This window comes from Haliaeetus albicilla, chromosome 11, assembly GCF_947461875.1.
Source record: "Haliaeetus albicilla chromosome 11, bHalAlb1.1, whole genome shotgun sequence".
NCBI lineage: Eukaryota > Metazoa > Chordata > Aves > Accipitriformes > Accipitridae > Haliaeetus > Haliaeetus albicilla.
This window is the reverse complement of record NC_091493.1, coordinates 1572947-1593016: the sequence shown is the minus strand read 5'-3', so window position 1 is coordinate 1593016 and position 20070 is coordinate 1572947. Positions and strand designations below refer to the sequence as shown.

General features: G+C 36.4%; 1 protein-coding gene across 1 annotated transcript; it reads left to right on the top strand.

The window, feature by feature from the left end:
- The first annotated feature begins 251 nt into the window (after positions 1 to 251).
- On the top strand, positions 252 to 19105 carry PBLD (phenazine biosynthesis like protein domain containing). Its single transcript, XM_009923253.2, has 9 exons — positions 252 to 504; positions 2815 to 2914; positions 6448 to 6546; positions 7093 to 7202; positions 7359 to 7388; positions 7919 to 8007; positions 9176 to 9354; positions 11070 to 11132; positions 16751 to 19105. The coding sequence occupies exons 1-9, from the start codon at positions 421 to 423 to the stop codon at positions 16861 to 16863; spliced, it is 867 nt and encodes a 288-aa protein (XP_009921555.2). The 5' UTR covers positions 252 to 420; the 3' UTR covers positions 16864 to 19105.
- Positions 19106 to 20070: the final 965 nt, after the last annotated feature.

Sequence of the window (20070 nt, the reverse complement as noted above, 5' to 3'; positions counted from 1 at the left end):
GTATGGGTGCACGCAGTGGCTTCCCGCGTCTCCTCGGCCTTGCGGCTGTGGTAAACCCGCGGCAGGACGGACCCAGGGGGAGCGTCGCACAGCTCCTGCCTCCGTAAATGCCTCAGCGAGGGACAGGCTGGGCCGGGGGCTGTGGTGGAAGGGCGTTCTGGAGCTGGTAGCAAGCGATGCAGGAGGGGAGGTTAAAATATTTTTTTTTAAAGGATTGAGAGCGATCGGCTGCTGAGCGCCGGGGGTGTGGAAGGAGGCTTGAGTCAAATGTACGTGCTCGGGAGTGAGGCGATGGGGGGCCGCTGGCTCCTCCTGCCGCTAAGGAAACATTAACTTAGAGTCCTGCTATCGTTTGGGGATAAAACACGTTAGAGAGCACCGTGCAGAAAAGAGCTTAAGACTAAATAGGCGCAAACGGCAATGCAAATTCCTGTTTTTACGGTTGATGCATTTACAAACCAGCCATTTTCTGGAAATCCTGCGGCAGTTTGTCTGCTTGAAAATGTAAGTTTTAAAAAAATAACTTTTATGAGGGACTGCACTGGCATTTACCGTTCTGTACTTGACCGGAGCACTCAACTCTACATTAGACTTTGCTTCCTTTACTCAGGAATTCTGCGTGCAAGCGTTGTTTGCTGTTGCTCCAGAATACAGAGAAATTAGTACAGGGGTACTCCTTTTTTTTGCATCAGAACGATTTCATACAAGACATGCTTTGTATTTGTTGTGGGTTTTTAAAGTTGCTTGTTTTTTTTAAGGAATATACTGGTTTTTTTCTGCCTGAGTTGGTTCAAAAAGAAATGGCTTACTTAAGCCAATAGATTCAGAATGAAATCTCTGAAAGGAGATGCAGTAACATAGAATCGGTATTTGATAGTTTTTGAATAAATGTTAAAATGTAGTTTTGGGGTTCAATGTGGGGTTTTTTCCCTTTTTTTTTTTTTTCTCCTCCTATGGAAGGAGAGAGGGGGAGTATAGACCTGGATCTGAGTCTTTCACCGTCAGTGTGTCAGGTTCAGCTTTACCCAAGTTTAAACAACTAGTTTTTATTACTTCAAAGTTGCACAGTAGTTTTAGTGCAATTGATAGTAGTCATCCTCCTCATCAAGGTGTTCTGAACAGTTGGTACTGATTGGTACACTGTTGAAAAAAATGATTAAACTGGATTAGAAATTTATAGGCCTTAAATTATTTGTATAGTAACACTTGATGAAAATTTTAAGTATGAAAATATAGGTAGAGCAGTCAATGGCAGTGCCTTGTACTGACAATATGAATCCTTTCTAGATGTTCCTGAGCCTATCTAGATCTCATACGATATAGCCTGCTTACGAGATCAGTTAAAGTTATGACTGAGAACATCTCACTTCAGAGGTGTTTTTGCCCCCCTAAAATCTAAATACTCCCTCTCAGAATGAACTTACTTTAAAACTATGAGCTTCTAATTGCATTTTTGTATTAATATATTGTGAGGGCACCTTATTTGCACGTCGCCTTTGGAGTGCTGAGGTTTTAAAGTTTTTTCTACAGTACCTCGGGCTAGAGGCTTTAGTGTTGAAGTTAAAGCTGAGATTCAGTTAAAGCAGAGATTCTACTTCATAATTTTATTCTAATCTCCAGGAAAGTATGGTGCAGCTAGAGCAATATCTCTGTTCTCTGTTCCCTTCAGAGTTTGAGCAGATGCTGTACAAAAACAATTGGGACTAATGCAAGAATGGCAAAATAAGCCCCTTCTGTGTTTCAGAAGTGCCACAGGATGGCAGTATTTCAATAAAGTTATATTATTTTTAATAACATTTTGGTTGGTCTTTGTTCTGGTTTAGTATCTTTTTAGTATCTAATCGACAGTCAGAACTATTTTTCTGAAGAGAGATGCTTGTTACTGTAAAAAATTAGAATGTTGTTTCATTGTATAGAATTCACTCTGCAAATACAGGTCTACCCATCAGTAATTGTCCTGTATCTGTAGAATGGGATCATTGGCTGAAAAGGATTAAAGTCATTAAGGGAAATAAGTAAAGTTAGCAGGGCAAATTTTTGTCTGTCGGACCTTGAACCCGACCAGGTCTACTCAGTACTTTGTTTCATTTGTGTTTCAATATTTTAAAGACGAGATTCTCAGAACTGGCCAGTCAGCATAATTGTGGGGAAAGAGCAATGGAAGACAGGTGAAGTAAAATTCTACACAATCGCTCCAGCTCATGTATCTTGGGATCAATGTTCACTGGTTTAAATCTGCAGGCAGTTAAAGCAGAATGTAGTGAGCTCCAGCGTTTTTGGTTTTTCAGTTTATCTCCTCTCAGCTTCTACTGACTTAGCATATTGTTCCCATTGTTCAAAGAGTAGTATCAAGGGTACAGCCATAAGCACTGCTCAGCCATCTTGGCCATTGCCCTAGCCATTACTACATATCTCTTGCTGGCATGGATTTTTCGGAGTTATAAAAAGAGAGTTGTAGTTATTTTTAGGTGATGTTAATAATGACTTCTCAGTGTGAGTTTAATCATGACTTTAAAGAAAGATTTGTGTTCATGGAAAGACTGAGTTTAGGTTTTTTGGTGATTTTATTTTCCATGTTTTCCAAGAATTTGTGAACTAACAGGGCAGAAATTAGAAATGCCTATGTATCACAGTGGTTGAACTAGTTACCCCATTTTATGCTTAAAGTTTTTTTACTCTCAGAAAGTATTTTGAACTAAAAATGAATCTATGTTTTATTGTAATAGAAAATGAAATGACTGCATTTATTTAACAGAAAGTTTGATTCTGCATTTTTTGGCCTGCTTTTAATTGGATTTGTTGTTTCATCATTAGGACTTGGATGAAGCTTTGCACCAAAAAATCGCAACAGAAATGAACCTTTCAGAAACTGCTTTCATCAGAAAACTGAGTCCTGGAGATGACTTTACCAAAAGTGAGTGGTTCTCTTTACCCACCAAAACCTCTTACAAGGGAACAGGAAGACACTGTGGGTGCATTTATAAGGAATGGTGCTAATTTGTAAGACAGCCAAAGCAAAATCTTGGACTTGTGATGTATCTTACTTAAGATAATGATAATAATAATAATAATAATAAGCCTTTTGCACATGGATTCTTTAAAGTGTTTGTGCTGCATATCAAATTCATTTTACAATATATAAAACTTTATTATTCATAAATTAGACCATTTGGTTGAGTGCCTTTTACTAAATAAGCAAGTTGTATATAGAAAGTCTAAAAATGCTATGCAAAGATCCTTCACTTAATACTTCCATTACTACTAATAACCTCCTGAGATAATTTCTTATTATACGAGCAGGAGGCATAAGCATGTTCTGTCTCCATTCATACGTGCAAGACTGCAAAGTGAGTAGAAGCTGGCTTGGCTGTTCAGGAAATCATCACTGGGGTAACTGTAAGCTATTATTTGAGATTGTCACAAAATCTCAAGCTGTCTGTGGAGCCAATACTGGAAAATACAGTTTTCCAAGAAAACTGGGAAATCTGAAGTTGCCCAAACCAAACACATTAGGCTGCTTGCTTGATTGGTTTGAGTGGAGGGACTTCACTGGTGTTCTTTGGTAGGGCATGTATATATGATGGGGGAGGAAATGGAGAGACACTAGACAAGATAGAAAATATCAGACAAATACAGAGTCTGGTCAAAATCGCTTTGTGGATTAGTTTTCAGCTGAATCAGTTTGCTGAATCTGCTCGCTTTGCAGTTGTGTGGTGGCGTGAGCCAAGGCGCTGGAACCCCACTAGCCTGGAGTTAGATTCCAGGTTAAGGTACCGTGTTGGCACGCCCTCACTCTGATACAACATAGTGGAAAAGAGAGATAAACAGCTTTGAGGTTATGGGCTGTCTGAAAGAGACCCTAGAACAGTATGTAAAGAAACTGTTCTTTATCATTTGATTGTTTGTTCAAGGAGTGGGGTTTTGTACAGTCTCTGTAATTAAAGAGGATTTTCTTAAAGTAGTCACTATCATCGCTTACTCCTATTGTTAATAAATTGGAATTTGTTTTAGGGACAGTCTAATTACTTGAATCAAGAAGTGATAATACTTTTCATTTTTCGTGTTAACACCTTGCCAATATGCTTAATACACTTATTTATTTTCAAGTCGTCCATATCCAACAGCATATAAAATGCCAGCTTCTTTCTCATTAAAGTGCTTTTGATATTAATGGGAGTAGAGTTTGTAACATCAGACCCACACAGCTGCTGAAGAGGCGTGCATCTGTTTCAAGCAAATGTAGTCACTGAGCTACACCTGAGCATGTGTGTATTGATGGGTGGTGGGAGGGGGAGGAGACCAGGAGCATTGGAAGGTCATTTATGAGACTATCATCTGCCTCTGGAGCATTAATTGTTGTAGTAAGGGCTCCTGGACAAAGAGTATGTTTTTGCAGGAGTATGAGTTTGTGATCAGTGCATTTAATTTAATTTTAATTAAAAAAAAATCTACATTATTTTAGGGATACATTACTTTATGAGAGTACAAAAAAATGCCTTCTCAGTCTGAGTACAGCTGTATGCCTGAAGCATCCAGGCAGGTGTTCTGGGTTGCAGAGCTTGTCTGTCTCCAGTCAGTCCTGCCTGACTCCATTTCCTCCTGCTTTCAGCCACAATTTCCACTTGGGGGAGCACATTAACACCACAGGGCAGGCTCACAGCTGGGTTCTGCGTCTGCCCTGTCTCAGAGCACTTCTCTGCCATGTCCATTAGTTTCTTCCACTAGGTTTTGCTGGGATTCTATTTGTTTTCATTAGATAGGGGACTGACTTTAACACACTAATTTTTCACAGGGGCAATGACAAGACTTGCTTGGTTTTCTTTTTAAATACTGTTTGTTTCTTTTGCACCTTTTAGTTGTGTTTGTATGGTAATGATTCACTTGAAATGTATTTTCATAAGCATTATCTTAAATGCCATGGTGCAAGAGCTCTGCAAAAGCTACAGGAAACCACGTATAGTGCACTTGGGTTCCGATTTTTTTAAACAACAAGTAGAAATACAATTTCTAGTGAAATGAAGGCTTAGTGAGAGGCTTTTACCAGACTTGACTGATGGTTTAAGCAAAATAATTTGTAACTGACCTAGCTCTGATACAGATTCCATTACACAAACAAAACTATCTTTAACCCCTAAAGGGTAACCCAGCCTGCAGGTGTCTAGGGATCTGTGCTTCATGACTTCATCGGATTCCATAATACATGGAGGCTTTATCTTCTAAATTCTCCATTTTATTACAGATTACCACAAATACCACAAAAATCACTACTAGCAAGTATACCTATGATTAATAAAGTGAATATATGTATATCTCTTTCAAGCTATTACAAATTATTATCAGCGATCAATAGTATAGCAGGAATCAATAATAGCAGCAATAAATATATATAATATTATAGGTTACTACAAACTTATCACTAGTCAATAATCAAACTTATCAATAATATAACAGTAGATATACTTATGAATGTAGATATATGGTACCAAGCACATTAAATAAGATTCCAGAGAGGAGGACAAACAGATCCCAGAAGGGGACCCAGCCATCCCAGAAGTGGGAGGACAAACCAAACTGAGCTCAGAAGTGGGCGCAGAGGGGGACTGGTAAAATAAGTCTCACTTCAAAGACGGTCCATGTCATGGAGTTTGGAGTCAGCCATGTGTCCCCAGCAAGGGTCCGTGATCTCATAGAAAGTTTGCAGAGACCTGTTTAGGAAAGAGAAAAATATATGCACCACAGAAAGTTCTCGGAGGGAGAAGCTCCATTTTGGGTAAAAATTATATAATTTTTATATCATAGAGATATAAGAGAACGTAGGACACTGCCACTTTAAGAAGCCAACAGATGCTGTTAATATATATTTTTCAGCTGGAATGGCCAATAGATGATGATGTTTACTCTCTCAGACCAATTTTTATTTTTGCAGACTGCTTTCCTGTTTCTTCAGTTAGAACAGCCAGTGGCAGTTACCAATTCTTACTTTCTTGGGATGTTTTCCCCTTTTTCCAGACTATTTTTCACCTTTTCAGGTGATAAGTTGCTGTTACAGTTTATTGCTTTTGTGCTTACTGATGGTATCTTGGCATGTCTCTGGTTTCTAGCTACCCAGCAGCACTTCAAAGATGCCAGCTGAGCTTATCAAGGATGCTTCTGGTTCAAAGGCATAGTTCCCAGGCAAGCAGGCATTTCTACTCTGCAGGTCCTTTGCCCTTGGAACAAAGTAGCTATCCTCTGTTAGTAGTAGACTCCTGTTGTTGACCTGACTCAAGCAGTAGCTATTCTAAAAATCATTACAAAACAAGTTCCTGAAAGTGCGTTCAAGACCAAGACTGATTATAACATGCATTTTGATTAACTGAAATGTCATCACTCTGTATAAAGTTTTGAGATAAAGTGAAGAAATAGACTTCTTCCACTTAATAATGCTAAATAAACTTTATTTTCAAGGTTCCTGCTTTGGACTCCGATGGTTCACCCCAGCCAATGAAGTTCCTCTCTGTGGTCACGCCACACTTGCAGCAGCTGCTGTGTTGTTTCACATAAAAAGTATGCTTACAAGCTATTTATTACTATAACTTTTTAGAAAATTTACATTAATTAAGAACAACTCTGTTTTCTACAACAAAGGCAATTTAAATATTCAGAACATTTCAAGAACACATATAGAGATACCTCAGGTAATGTCTTTTACAACTGCTCTGTAATTATAAGGTTGTAGTCTGATTCCTACACTTGGATTCTGATGCCCTACTATTAATTTTGTTTAAGAAAAGTGCTAAATACGCAAATGTAATCTGGGAGAGATACAGCAGAATTTGATGAATAGGGAATATAGGCCTTTCTGTTAAAAGGAAACTCCCATTCATTCTTGGAATGTGCAGGAAAGATTCACTGGCAATTGCTGTGTTTATTAGCCTCAGCAGATCATTTATTGCGTTGGTTGGGAATTCTGTCTCAGAATACAGGTTTACTGTACTTATTTTATTTTAGCTACAAACTAACTTTTTCTGAATATACTGAGCTACTGTAAGAACTATAATAATTTAGATTCAAATTCTTATGTTTGATAATGTTGCAATGTTCTCTCTCTAGAAAACACAAATTCAGTTCTCACATTTGTGACGCTGAGTGGGGAATTAAAAGCCAGACAAGTGGAAGATCATATTGTCCTGGACCTACCACTTTACTTAACCTACCCACAGGTCAGTCAAAATTTTGTTCATTAAAGGCTTTCAAGAAAAGTATATGGTTTTGTTTGTATGTGTATATAAGTTTATCTCTCCGTATATAGTTGAATTGATATATACATATGTATGTTCCTTTTTTAACAGTGGTGGTGTTTGTTTTTTTTTCTTCAGGTACTTCAGGAAGTAGAAGAGTTAATAAAGGTAAAAAAAGAACCTTATCTGTGGTCTTAGAAGCGCATTTATAATAGCTACACTTAGTTTTATATATTAAAATGGCTGAAAAGTGGCAACATGGCATTGCTTAATGTACTCCTGAACTTGAAACACTGAACTTTAAAGGTCTGAATCATGCAGCTCAGGAAATGGAATTCTCCAGAATGCTGCAGTTGAACTTTTGTCTCTCATTACCATTGGCTGGAGTGTCAGTATTTGTTTCAGTGGCATTGTCAGCCTATTGTATGCGTGTGAGGGCAATCCAGTGTCCTTGCGCTCTTCTAGGTCCCCGAATATCTTTCCAAGTCGACATATACAGAGCTCTTAGCACCTGCCCATATACGTTTGTGCACTTAGTGCACTTACTTTTCCTTGCTTGCATGTACTTGAGGGCTGCATGAAAGACCTTGTGTAAGCCCTGTTCTAGCACAGAACTTGTTCTACAAAAATGTTAAGGAAATAATATTTCATATTTGGATGATGATGTTTTTCTATGTCTCCTTTAACTTTTCCACCAGGCAGCCATTGGTGACATGATTGTTCAAGATCTCCGTTATTCTCCTGACACAAAGAAACTCCTAGTCCGCCTCAGTGATGCTTATGAAAGGTGTCTTATACTTTTTTTTTTAATCAAGTGTGTAGAAATTGAGTCTGCTTGTTTAACCTCTATTCTTTTCATACTAGGCTCTTTTATCTAGTTCTAAAACAGGTGAAGATTAAAAACTCTAATTTAAACTCCTGTGTTAAATAGTTACTTGATCTTCTAATGTGAACTTATTGAACCTGCAAAGCTGAATAAGATCAATCTGAAATCTGTCTCCAAGAGAAGGAGGCGTAGGAAACAGTTTTAATGATGGTGTATTTTCCCCATCCATCTGAATAAAAAAAAAAAAGTCCAGTAACCTAGCAGGAAATTAGGAGTCTTGCTTCTCAAATGATGGAGTAATAGTTGCATAGCTGCAGAGGTCCGCTTAGTGAGACAGGGCACATTGACAGAATGCCATGGATTCTGATTCCCATTTGACTAATCTGCTTACACATGCTTAACAGCATCATAAGTAGCTTTATGGAGGAAATTCCAATTCACATTATTCCAAAGCATTTGTTAATCTCAGAGAGCTGAATTTCATTGCTAAGTCAAGTATGATTTGGATATATGTTGCCAAAACACAACTTCTTTAATGAGGCCAAATTACTGTTATTTTCACTTGAAGTTTGGCCTGTCCAATGTTTAAAGATGGGGCTAGTGGGGAGATAGGAATATCCTCAGCTGGGTACTTACTGTTTTTACTGTTTCAGACTTTATTTTGTGGGGTGGTAGCTGCAACTTCACAGACTTGAGACTGTTGTAGGGTGCTTTAGAATCCCATGAAGATCTGAATGGTGTTAGTTATTTGCTTGCTCTGAAAGAAGGTGGAGTGCTTACTCTTTGCCTTCTGTACTGATGAAATAATTCTTTCAGTGATTAAAATGTTGAAACAAAAGTGTGTTCTTTTGTAGCTAATATTCCAGGATGCTCAGTTTTCAGAAATAAATAGGAAATGCATGGCTTTAACTTTTTTCTCTGCTCACTCAGAGTGTATTATATTCAAGGTAGCCTTCTGTCAAATGACATTGGAAAGACAATGCTAGGAATTTTGTCTCCTCTGACATTTTACCATGGCTGTTTTGGGATTGTAGAGAAGATGATTTTGTAGTTTTATGTTTCTTTTCAGTACTTAAATTCATGTAAAATGAAGAATATGGGCTATTAAAATTCTGTAATTATATTCAAGGTCTGTGTTGGAAGAACTGCAAGTGAGCGCACAACGCTTTTTGTCAGCTGAAAAGACGGGAAAGGTGAAAGGACTCATACTCACTCTTAAGGGAAATTCCAGTGGAAAACATAAAGGCCATGATTTTTACTCCAGATATTTTGCACCTTGGTATGGAATTCTGGAAGACCCTGTTACAGGTATGTGTGTGATAAATGACTCTTGTTTTGGGTCAGTTAAAAGGTTCTTGTTAAACTTCATTAATCTGGTTTTGTACTTTAGAGTCTTTCTTACAAATTACTGTTTTATATGGACAGCAGGAGTGTTCTCATTAAACTGAAAACTTTTGTGACTGATGCCAGCTCATTCAGAAAAAGATCAGCTTCTTGTCATCAGGCCAGATATTCCTCTGTCTTTTTCAGATCTTTTCCCTGAAGTATTCCAATTAGAGAAAAGTGAGAGACTAGTTTGGTATTGAATGAGTATTGCAGTAGAAGTTCACGTCCCCTTCTGTTGGTGTTCTGTATTTTTTTTATGCTTCAGCTGAGATCTCCTCTAGTTTCATGACGCTTATTGTGGATATTCTCATGCCTATGAATAATATGAACTCAGGTAGTTGTATATTTAGGGGCAGGAAGGGTAGTTCTCTGCCTATTCCGTTGATGTTCAACTCACTAGGTGTGATGATGATTGCTGCAGAATGATGTTCTTTGCTTAGGTACTGGTTAATCACAGGTTAATTGTTAGTCAGCTGAGAAATTGGTCAAAAATTAAATGTTTTGCTAAAAAAAGAGAAAACTTTCTTTGTTGGAATAGTGCTAGTTATTCAGCACTCCTACCAGAAAGAAAGGTTTACAAGGAAATACAAGCCATGTATTTCAGTTACTTCTTAAGCTTTCAGTCCTGCTTTCCTGATAAAGCCAGGGAGAGAGTCTGGTAGACATATCTAATTCCAGAGCTCATTCCTTAGGATTTCTGGGAAGACTAGTATTGATACTCACTGTTGCTTGTCTTCCATCTTTAAGTGTCCTTTCCTTTATAGAAACAAATCTTTTTATTGTGTAGCTGAAGTATACTTTTAACAGTGTTATGGCTTTGATTATATTTCTTCTGTAATGATTTCTTAATAATGCTACATGTCTTGGTGTCCTTGAGCCCTGACAATTACAGTTACTTCACAGTAGGGTTTCCAGCAGAGTATCTTTGCCCCTAGCTGCTAATGTAGACTGAAGCAGCATGTCTAGCTATGGATCTGAGAAGTCATCCTAAGTTTTTAAGCCATCTGCCGATCAGGAAACAAGAAATTGGTCTTTTAGTTTTCAGAAGCTGTGGTGAGACCTTAAAGATCTCCTTGAGTTACATCCTGATACTTACTGGCACTCAAGGCTGAAAAAAACCTGAGGTTTTGTTGTGAAAAGTGTTAGCAGAGGAAATACTTTTGTTTTACACAGTGACTTCTATCCACCTGTTCCTATTCCTAAAAAACATCCAAAAGCCTATTCAGATTATTGATGGGTAGCTGTTCATGTTTCATTGAATAACATCATGTTTAGACGAATAATATTTTGAATTTAATACTTTGAGATTCTATTATTAGGAAACTTCACTTTTGGTAAAAAAAATTAGTACTTTGGCTCAAGTATTTTAATCGGTACTATTTGTTATTCATACCAATTGTGGCTGATCATGAAGCCCTCGCCTAGGCAAAATTTCCATTGAAGCCAGAGGATGAGAAAGTAATACTGCTTTATCATAAATAAATGAAATGATAAAGCCTCAAGTTCTGTCTGCTGTGAAAACTCTTAGGTGCTTTTGCACTAAACACATGTGGCACTTAGTTTGTTTATGGCTTGCTTGCCCTATAATGTAGTGGTTCCGATTTAATTCTGTTCTTTGTTTTCCAATTTCTCTTAAGGATCTGCCCATGCTGTTTTAAGCAGCTACTGGTCAGAGCAGCTGGGGAAGAAAGAAATGCTTGGTAAGAGAAACTGGTTTTTTTTGCAAAGCTGCCCATTTATATAAAACCTACTCACTAAAAAAGAAAAAGTTATTACTACAATCCAAACTGTAGCAACAACTCCCTATCTGTTTTCTCAATATGAGTAGAATATTATGTAATATTTCACGTGTGAGGTAATCTTTAAGAAATTGCTTTCTTTCCTACCCACCAACATGACACATCATGCCTGCAGGGAGTTTGAGGTGTCAGTTTCTGGATTGTAACTCTCTGCAGTTAGTTTTTTATTTCAACTTTTGGATTTTAGTTCTCATGACCTTTCATCATAACTGAAGCTTGGTGAACTTCAGATGATGTTGGTTTTGTGTTTTGATTGAATTTGCTTTACTTTTGGTCTTTATGGCTTGCATTTTGGGTATTGGGAAAAGGTATCGGTATTTTCATTCACTATGTGTAGTTTTCAGTACAATTTGGACAGTGTTTTCCTTTTCCTTCATGTATGTTAAGGTGAGACTGCAAAAATTATATGTTTTCTGCCTGATTTTGAAATTTTCTTGAGAATTATTCCAGATTAATCCCTGCAGTGACTTCTTTAGTAAATGTAGGATTTAGAATAGCTAGTGTTGTTATAGCTAGATAAGAAGAGATGATGTATTTTTAACATTCAGATGCTACGTACAGAATGTGCTTTATGGTAGTTTTTTCTGGTTTCTGATACATGTCTGTGTTTAGGTATGAAGATCAGTTTTCCTTAGGGTGATGATCTTTTACATGGTATCAGGGAAGGATATAAAAAAGAATAGTCACTTACATTAGAAGAACAGAAACAATGTGGCTGATCTTAAATACATAAGAATAAGGACGAGATACATGGACATTGGCAAATTTTATTTGTTTGTGATTTTATTTGCAGTTGCAGTCTTACTTTTTAAATGTTAAGCCTTAAAGGACTTTGAGATGGCTGGACCTCTGAAGTTGAAGAACAGATTGATTTGTATTCTTTCAATTAATGAGATATGCTTATTAGCTCACATATTTGTTGTTAAGCAAGAAACTGAAGAACTTGGTGGAAAAAACTGAGAGAAACTGTTAATATGTGGCAACACTAGATAAAGAGGCATTGAGTGTCTGTTTGCTTCTCGTGTTTCTGGTGCTTTGCCAGAGGATGGAAGAACAACAGAAGCAATACAAAATACCCTAGTCCCTAGCTGGTTCTCTAAGTGGAGGGCAGGGGATTACAATTCTTTTGTGCACCTGACAACAATTAAGTCTTTGGTAACATTTAGCTTAGAGCAGAGATTGGACCCTTGTCCATAAAACACTTTTCCAAACAAACAGCTACCTTGAATATAAGCTGTCCTGTATTTGGTCAAATGAATCCCAAAATTGATTTTCTTGAGAATGATAAGCTCTTTAAAGGATCTGTTTGTGCTCCATAGCTCAGTATGGTAATCCACAATGACTGAGACCTTCTCCATCATGGACTGAAGGGAAGGTTTAACTGTCTGTTCTGAAGATCTCATATTTGCGTTAACATCGCACAAATCTGTGATAGTTTCCATAATGTTGGGGGGAAAAATCCTAACATACTTTCTGAAGAGGAGAAACTGTCTTTGGTAATGCATCCCTTATGGACTGGCTGTTTCTCAGAAGATTTTGACATTTTCAGATGTTAATGTGGAATTTGAAACTCTTCGGTGCCATCTATAAATGCTGCTTCTTTAAGTAAACAAACAAACAGAAATTCTGTCTGTATTTTTAGATGATACTTTCTACCCGTTTTGCATTTTCATGTATTTTGTATGTACTGTGCCATTTCTTCTTTTAGAGAAACAATCTCAGGCAGCAAAGGCAATCGATACTGTAACCAGCTTCTCTAATGTGTTTAGCACAAAAAAAATCCTATCTTCTCAGAAGATAGGTTTTTGAGTTTTTTTTTGCTATTTCATGCATGTATGTCCTCAAACTTTTTTTGTGGTAGAAATCATATAAAACATATCTAAATAGAACAAGTTAATTTGACATCTGATCAACGTGGTCTTTACATGTGTTTATGAGAAGTAAGTTTTCCTTACATGCACGTGACCGAGGGGAATCAGGTAGTACTGGGGTGAGTTCTATTACTAGTGAGATTATTTGGAAAAGATGGCTGGCAATCAAGAAGATTACATTTCACCAAAGATTAATAAATAAGAGCATCTTTTGACTTTATAGAAACCTTTGCAGTAGCTTCTGTAATGTCTGATACCTTTTATTGCAAATATAAATGAAGATTTTCTTGCATAAAATGAAAGATCTGTTAGTTCCAAAATATATCAGATATGAAATAATATAAAAATGAGGAACATTAAATCTACTGTCAGATCTCTCTGGGTATTGTGACCTCTAGGTGGAGGTCAGCTGCATCTCTGCTGAAGTATCAGACATAATTTCCTGTGTTTGGATTCTCTTCCTACTTTTATTAAACCAAATTGTCAAACAATGACCAGTCCCATCAACTACAAAGAGAATTTTCCAGTCTGGTGAAATACTTTATGATCTTTCTTGAAACTATATACATATCCTTGAATTTAAGCTGAGTGTTAAATCAGAGTTTGGTATCTGTCCTTGCCTTATTTTTCATGTCAAGAGTCTCTGCAATATTTTAAAAATTACAGTCTCTCATATCAGCTGTACAGACTTGCATAATTGCAAATAAATGCAATATTTAGCAACTGTCTCTGTATCCGGCCCTTCACATGGTTTTCACATTTCTAAGGTAACACTTATAAACATGCTTAAGGAATTTGATATATTGAAACAGATTATAGAGGACTTTCCAAATTATTGTAAAGAAAAGGGCTTTGTCCAGGACAATTTTTAATCTCAGGTGAAGCTAGAGGAGTCTTTCTGTACCTCTTTACTTTGGACAACTGTATTAACTTGTGGGGAAATTCTGGTTCTTGTTACTGCCTTTAATTTCTCTGATTCCTTCCCAGTACAGAACAGGTGTATAGTATTGAGGGTTTTGGTATAAAAAAACCCCACCAAACCCAACCAAAACCCAGACATTACTTTGATAACTGTAGGATTATACTTTTACAAATTTTGCCAAGATTTCTTTCAATACAAAGTCTGTCTCATCTTCTAACTTTTCAGTGTCCTTGCTTCATTCAGGTGGAATAAATCTACCTGTATTTAAGTTTTTGCTAATTTGAGTTCTCATGAAGTGAAGAGTTTTGCAGAGTTGTAATCGCAGCTTTCATCTTTCCCAGGTAATCTCAACATACAGAGTGACCACAACAGATTTATGCACAAGTGTAACATTGTTGCCAAATGAGAGGTGTTTCCCTGCATCAATCATCAGATTTATCTACCTTCTTTCTCAGAATAAAAAAGTCTTGGAGATCTTAACTTCACTTAAGTTAAGGAACAAGTGCTTCTTTCATCAGTCTGTTTGTAGGGTCTAGGAATTTGGCAAAAATAATAGTGATTTCTAAAAATAGGTATTTTTACAAGAGTGGCACTTGTTCCTGAGTTGATGTCATTATGATGATGTCATGAAGAAAATCCATTACTCCTCAAATTCTGTAAGCAACGGTCATTTAGGTACATCTAGGGTGGTAAGAAGCTCCTTAAAACAACAGGATAATATTAGTACAAGGCCACTGGTTGCCTTGTGAATTCAGGGGTGCATGATTCTATGATTCTATGATATCAGCATGTTCAATCTCACAGTCCTTGTACCTACTCTTAAACTTCCCTCTGTCTTAGGTTAATCACAGAGGAATTGAGGGCACTGTGAATTCAGCTGTTACATTATTTCTACAGATCAGAATGTACATACTTGGTTTTATACAAAATATGTGTAAAATGTATATGTAGTATGAGATATTCCTGGTAAATACAGACATGGAATGGATGTGCAACAATGTTGTGATCCAAAACGTGAGTGCACATCGGAGGTGCTTGAATGTCTCTGGAGACACTGCTATTAAATGAAATCCTCTACTTACTGAAATGTTCCATGCAGGTCTGTTTACTTTCAGACATAGTGTGAGATACCAGTGCTTCTGTGTGAGAGAAAGAAAAGATCAAGTATTATTTTCATATAAGCTTGCATAAAATTTTCTTTTGTGTTTTTTTTTTCCTTCTACTTTGAAGGTTTCTTTAAAAATAAAATAAAATAAAATGGACCAGTATCAAAACAGTCTCAGTAATCCTGCCATGAAACAGACAGCACTGGTTCCACATTTAAAGAAAGAAAAAAAACCAAACCAAACCAACCTCTGAAGATTTGAAAAAAATAATCTCTTTTATTTAAATCTGCTGTCACAAGGGTGTGGGAGAGTTTAGCTGCGTATCCACACTTGGCAATAATAATTGATCAAATTTGGCATGGTCTGGATCTTTAAGAGTCCAAAATATTCAATTGAAGGCATTACTCCATACATGGATGTTGTTCTGACAAGTTAAAAACAATAACCAGTGGTTCTATAAATGGAAAAGAACAGAAAGTATCAATATCATTCTCTTTATAGCTCCTGTTTCCACTGTTTCGGAGTGTTTGCTTCGTCTGAGAATCTAATATCCTGTTATAAAAAAGAACTTTCTTGTCAGCTGTGGCTGAGAAATTTTTTTAAGGCGTACAGTATATATGCCATCTGTTAGAGATCCTATGCTCTGTTGGGATCTGAATACAATATCTACCCAATTTACAAAATTGTGGGTTTGTGAGGAAAAACACGCCCTTTGGCTTTGAACAATTTCTGTAGTAGTTGGAAGTTCATTGAGTAAGGAGACCATGAACATTAATGCCTCTTCATCCAGTTACAGCCTTTTACAAAAACAATACTACTGTATGAAACTTAAACCTTTGCTAAATGCCTTCTGAACCAGACCATTTTCTGATTAAGTAGTTGTGCAACTAAAATCGGACTACTGAAACAAGTCTACAGACTCAACATGCTAAGTGAACATTATTGTCCAACCTACATATGACTAAAGACTTTAGGTAAAAGTTTAGTTCTGTAATTATTTACAAATGGAAGGCTATTTCTACTTAAACTTTATCCAGCTGTATTAAATTATATATTCAGATTATATAAATCAATATCTGTTCCTGTCTATGTAAGAATTTGGTCTCAGTTTGTGACAGCTGAAGTAGCATCTATGTTTCTTTGTAGACCTTTTCCACTGCCTGCTTGAGCTCTCTTTAGCCATTAGCTAAACACATTCTTTGAACCTAGTATCCACTTTAGATGTTCAGTACTTGTAAAGTGGTGGTTCTTTCTTATGCACATAATACTCGGTGTTCTTCCTTATTACGTACAGAAATTGTCTGTCCCCTGAATGGGAGAATTCAAGACTTCTTTAGATGTAGCCAACCAAGTTTCCTTTGTATATCATGGCAAACTATCCTTCACTACTTGTATTAACTAGCATTTTTGTCAGACTCAATAGACAAGTTGTAGTCTGAGATACACCCTCAGCTAATCTTCATCTGTAAAGACAATTCATCCAGGGTGTCCCTGGTACAGTGCTTGCCGTGGTGCTGCTTGCTTTCTGGAAACAGAGGCCTCATTTCCCTGAGTTTTTGTGGATTTGTAAGTAATTGGTGATAGATACTAGTTTAACTGTGGATTCTTGTTTCCATTTAGCTTTTCAATGTTCCCGCCGTGGAGGAGAGTTGAAGATTTCACTGCGTAATGACGGAAGAGTTGACATTGCAGGGCAAATTGCTATTGTATTAAAAGGAAACCTGATTTTCTGAAGAAATTGACACTAATCTCCCACACCTTCAAATTATTCATATTATGCTGATTATTTCTTAGCTCTAGGCAGTGAATCACCACTGTCCTCAGAAGTCTTTGATTACTTATTGTCCATTTTTAAAAATTGCTTGAAAATGCTCACTTTTAATCTTCAAGATCCCTGGTATTGTTTTCTTCACTTTCATCTTGCCACTTTGTATGTACACTGACTTCAGAAAATGTCTGAGGACAGCTATCTCGTTTTTCTGCTTTTAAACTATTCTTTTCTTTATTTCCAAATTTCATGTTAAAAGCCATTCCTGCTTCCTTGATTGAATTGTAAACTTTTCTCATTGATAAAATAATCAAACTTCCATATTCAGTCATTTTCCATGAAACCCGGCTATAGTCCTTTAAAAAAAAAAAAAACAAAACCAAAACCCACAAAAGTTTTCTCTGCCATATATTGAAGTGATGCTTATACATTCATTAATTTACTTGAATTAAAACATTAACAAAATATAAATGGTTTAGAAATGTGCTTTATGGTTCTCTTATGAGCATTATTTTTGAAAGATGAATGGTATTGCAGTGGCTTGTAGTATAGCTGCTTACTCAATATTTTTAATTAAAGTTTTAGCATAAAGATTTAAGAGATTGACATAGCGATGCACATAAAAGTGGTTAAAATCTGAAAGAAAACATTGTAGGTTACAGCAATGTCATTTACTTTTCAAAGACTGAAGATGTGCTCCTAAATTAAGTTTCTTCTGTAATTTTCTTCATGAAGTATACTGCTTCAGACTTTGTCACTTTTTCCTTTAGTGTTCTCATCTTTCTCTGGATTTATTAGGTATATTGAACTGTTTCAGTTACTCTAGCTAAAACTCTGTTTTCACTTTCAAATCACTTTTGTCCTAAGCTCTGCTTTAGTTCTTTTTCTTTGCAATATTTCAGGATGAAGTATTTTGAACTTAAAGCATTTTCATACTGTGGGAACAGCTGGATGTCAGCCCTTTATAAATGATGAGGAGCTTAGTTGTGCCAAGTTCCCCTATTTCCAGTTAGTTTGAATTTTATCGTAACTCTTAACTTACATCTTACCTAAGTCTGAGAAGCTGGAGGCAAGTAACAGTGTGAGAATCCTTGGATTCATTTGGAATAAAAGTTTCTAGCTCCTGCCGCTACACAGAATGTATTGAAAAGATTATTTAAATGCACTATAAAGCTCAATAGCTAGGTGGCAAGCAAAAGGAATCTCAAAATGGAAATGCATGTTCTTCTTCTGTATTCAGTCTTGCTGAAGTTCATGGACGTGAAATGTGGTTTATAAACTTGGACTCATCATCACAGCTATGGAGGCAGCTTAACAGTAAAGTTGCGATGGCATATTTAGCAGCCACCTTGACCTTGCCTTCTCACAAAGCAAACTGATCACTTTCTGGCTAGTGACCTGGACCTTCTTGAGGAGCAATACTGCAAGCTTGTTTTGCTGCGTTTGCTACTTCCTGCTGGCTTATGCAAAGAGTGAGTCTGGCCCACAATCTGAGATGCTTTGGAAAAAAACCCTTCCTTAAGAATATAAGTGAACTAAAGAGGCAATTATTGTTCACCCATCCACATTAACAAATAGACAGTACAATTATTTTTTTTTACTCAAAAGGAGTAATAATGAACAAAGCCCAGTAAATTTTAAATATATTTGCTATCTAAATTTCCTGACCAAACCAATATCTTTGCTGCTTAATGCATTATTTTTTTTTTATAGTTTACTACTACTTTGTCTTTATTTCTGTTCAGGATAGAAAAATCACCAGAGCTCAGGTGGGAGACTATGCAGTAATGTGTTTGTAATCAACAGATTAGTTAATCAGCCATGATTTATTAATGATGAATTAATTATACCTGATTGTGCAGTTCTGCTGCTTAAATGAAGCTTTAAAGGAGTTATTTTATTAATCATCATTATGCTAATTGCAGACACTTACAGAAGGATTGCTAATTAAACATGCAGCCATATGCAAAACAAGCAAGGCTGCTGAGAGTGGCAAGAAAAAGAGCACTCATTTTTTGAATAGCAACTTTATTCTCATGAAATATTGTGTAGTTGACCTGATGATCCTAATTACTCACTAAGACTTATTTTTAATACATTGCACATTTTCAGTCAACAGTAAAGGAATTTAATTGTGACAAATCCTGTCCATCTTTCTTAGTGCAAAAAATAGGTTGTGCGAACTTAAATAAAATTATTTAGAAATTGTGTGGTCTTGTTTCACATTTTCATGTGAAGGATTTAGCTGTTGCTTTTATTAGCTTAACTTAGCTTATTAATTTAACTGTCTTAACTTCGAGCAAGATCCTGAATGCTAAGTTACCTTAGCACCAAATGAAATGCCTGATTACAATTGAAATGAGAATTCAGACTCAAAATTGCATGAGTTTCACATCAAGAAAAAGAGGAACACAGTGATGTTTAACAAAGTTAATTTCCAAAAGCCAAAGTCAGCATGGAAAATGCAGAAAGGAAACAGTACTTAAAGGTAGATTTCTGTGAAGAGACTACTATAATTCAAATAAACATTAGTGCCACATGATCTTCAACCTATGCAGCACAATTTTTAGGTCCTTATAATGCTAAATACAATCTTTGAGTGCTGTAGAATTTCATGTAGACTTCATCATCATGGACTTTCCATGGACTCTTTTTTAATGCAAGTTGTTAGGCCTTCCTCATTAATGAAATAAAACATTGTTTAAGGGAAAATTTTCTGAAAGGGCCTGTATAGTATTACAATTATTAACATAGAAGTCTGGAATTTAATGTTTCTCTGAGAAAATAGTTAACTTGCATTGTTTTGATTAAATTAAAATGTTGAATCAAAAGTGAAATTAAGTGAAGATATTAAGTGGAAGGTTGGAAAAATGCAGTGTCTCTTTGTTTAGTGTTTCAGGTGCAGAGAGTCCCTGGGGGTGTTTAAAAGACTTGTAGATGTGGTGTTTAGGGACGTGGTTTAGTGGTGGACTTGGCAGGGTTAGGTTAATGGTTGGACTCGATCTTAAAGGTATTTTCCAACCTAAGGAATTCTATGAGTTGCAGAACTTCTTTGTGCTGCTCTCTTAATTAAGACTGTAGCATAGGGCTGTGTTGAACCAAGAGCAAATTATGTGAAGGGAAAATATAATTCCAAAAATTCCTGTGCGCTTAAGAGTTATTTATCGTGAGA

Bases quoted from the DNA above. Each gene is read 5' to 3' on its own strand.
- PBLD (XM_009923253.2), top strand. From the start codon at position 421: ATGCAAATTCCTGTTTTTACGGTTGATGCATTTACAAACCAGCCATTT. The intron at 2,915-6,447 runs GTGAGTGGTTCT...TTTATTTTCAAG, and splicing joins TGGAGATGACTTTACCAAAA to GTTCCTGCTTTGGACTCCGA. The intron at 6,547-7,092 runs GTATGCTTACAA...TTCTCTCTCTAG, and splicing joins TGTGTTGTTTCACATAAAAA to AAAACACAAATTCAGTTCTC.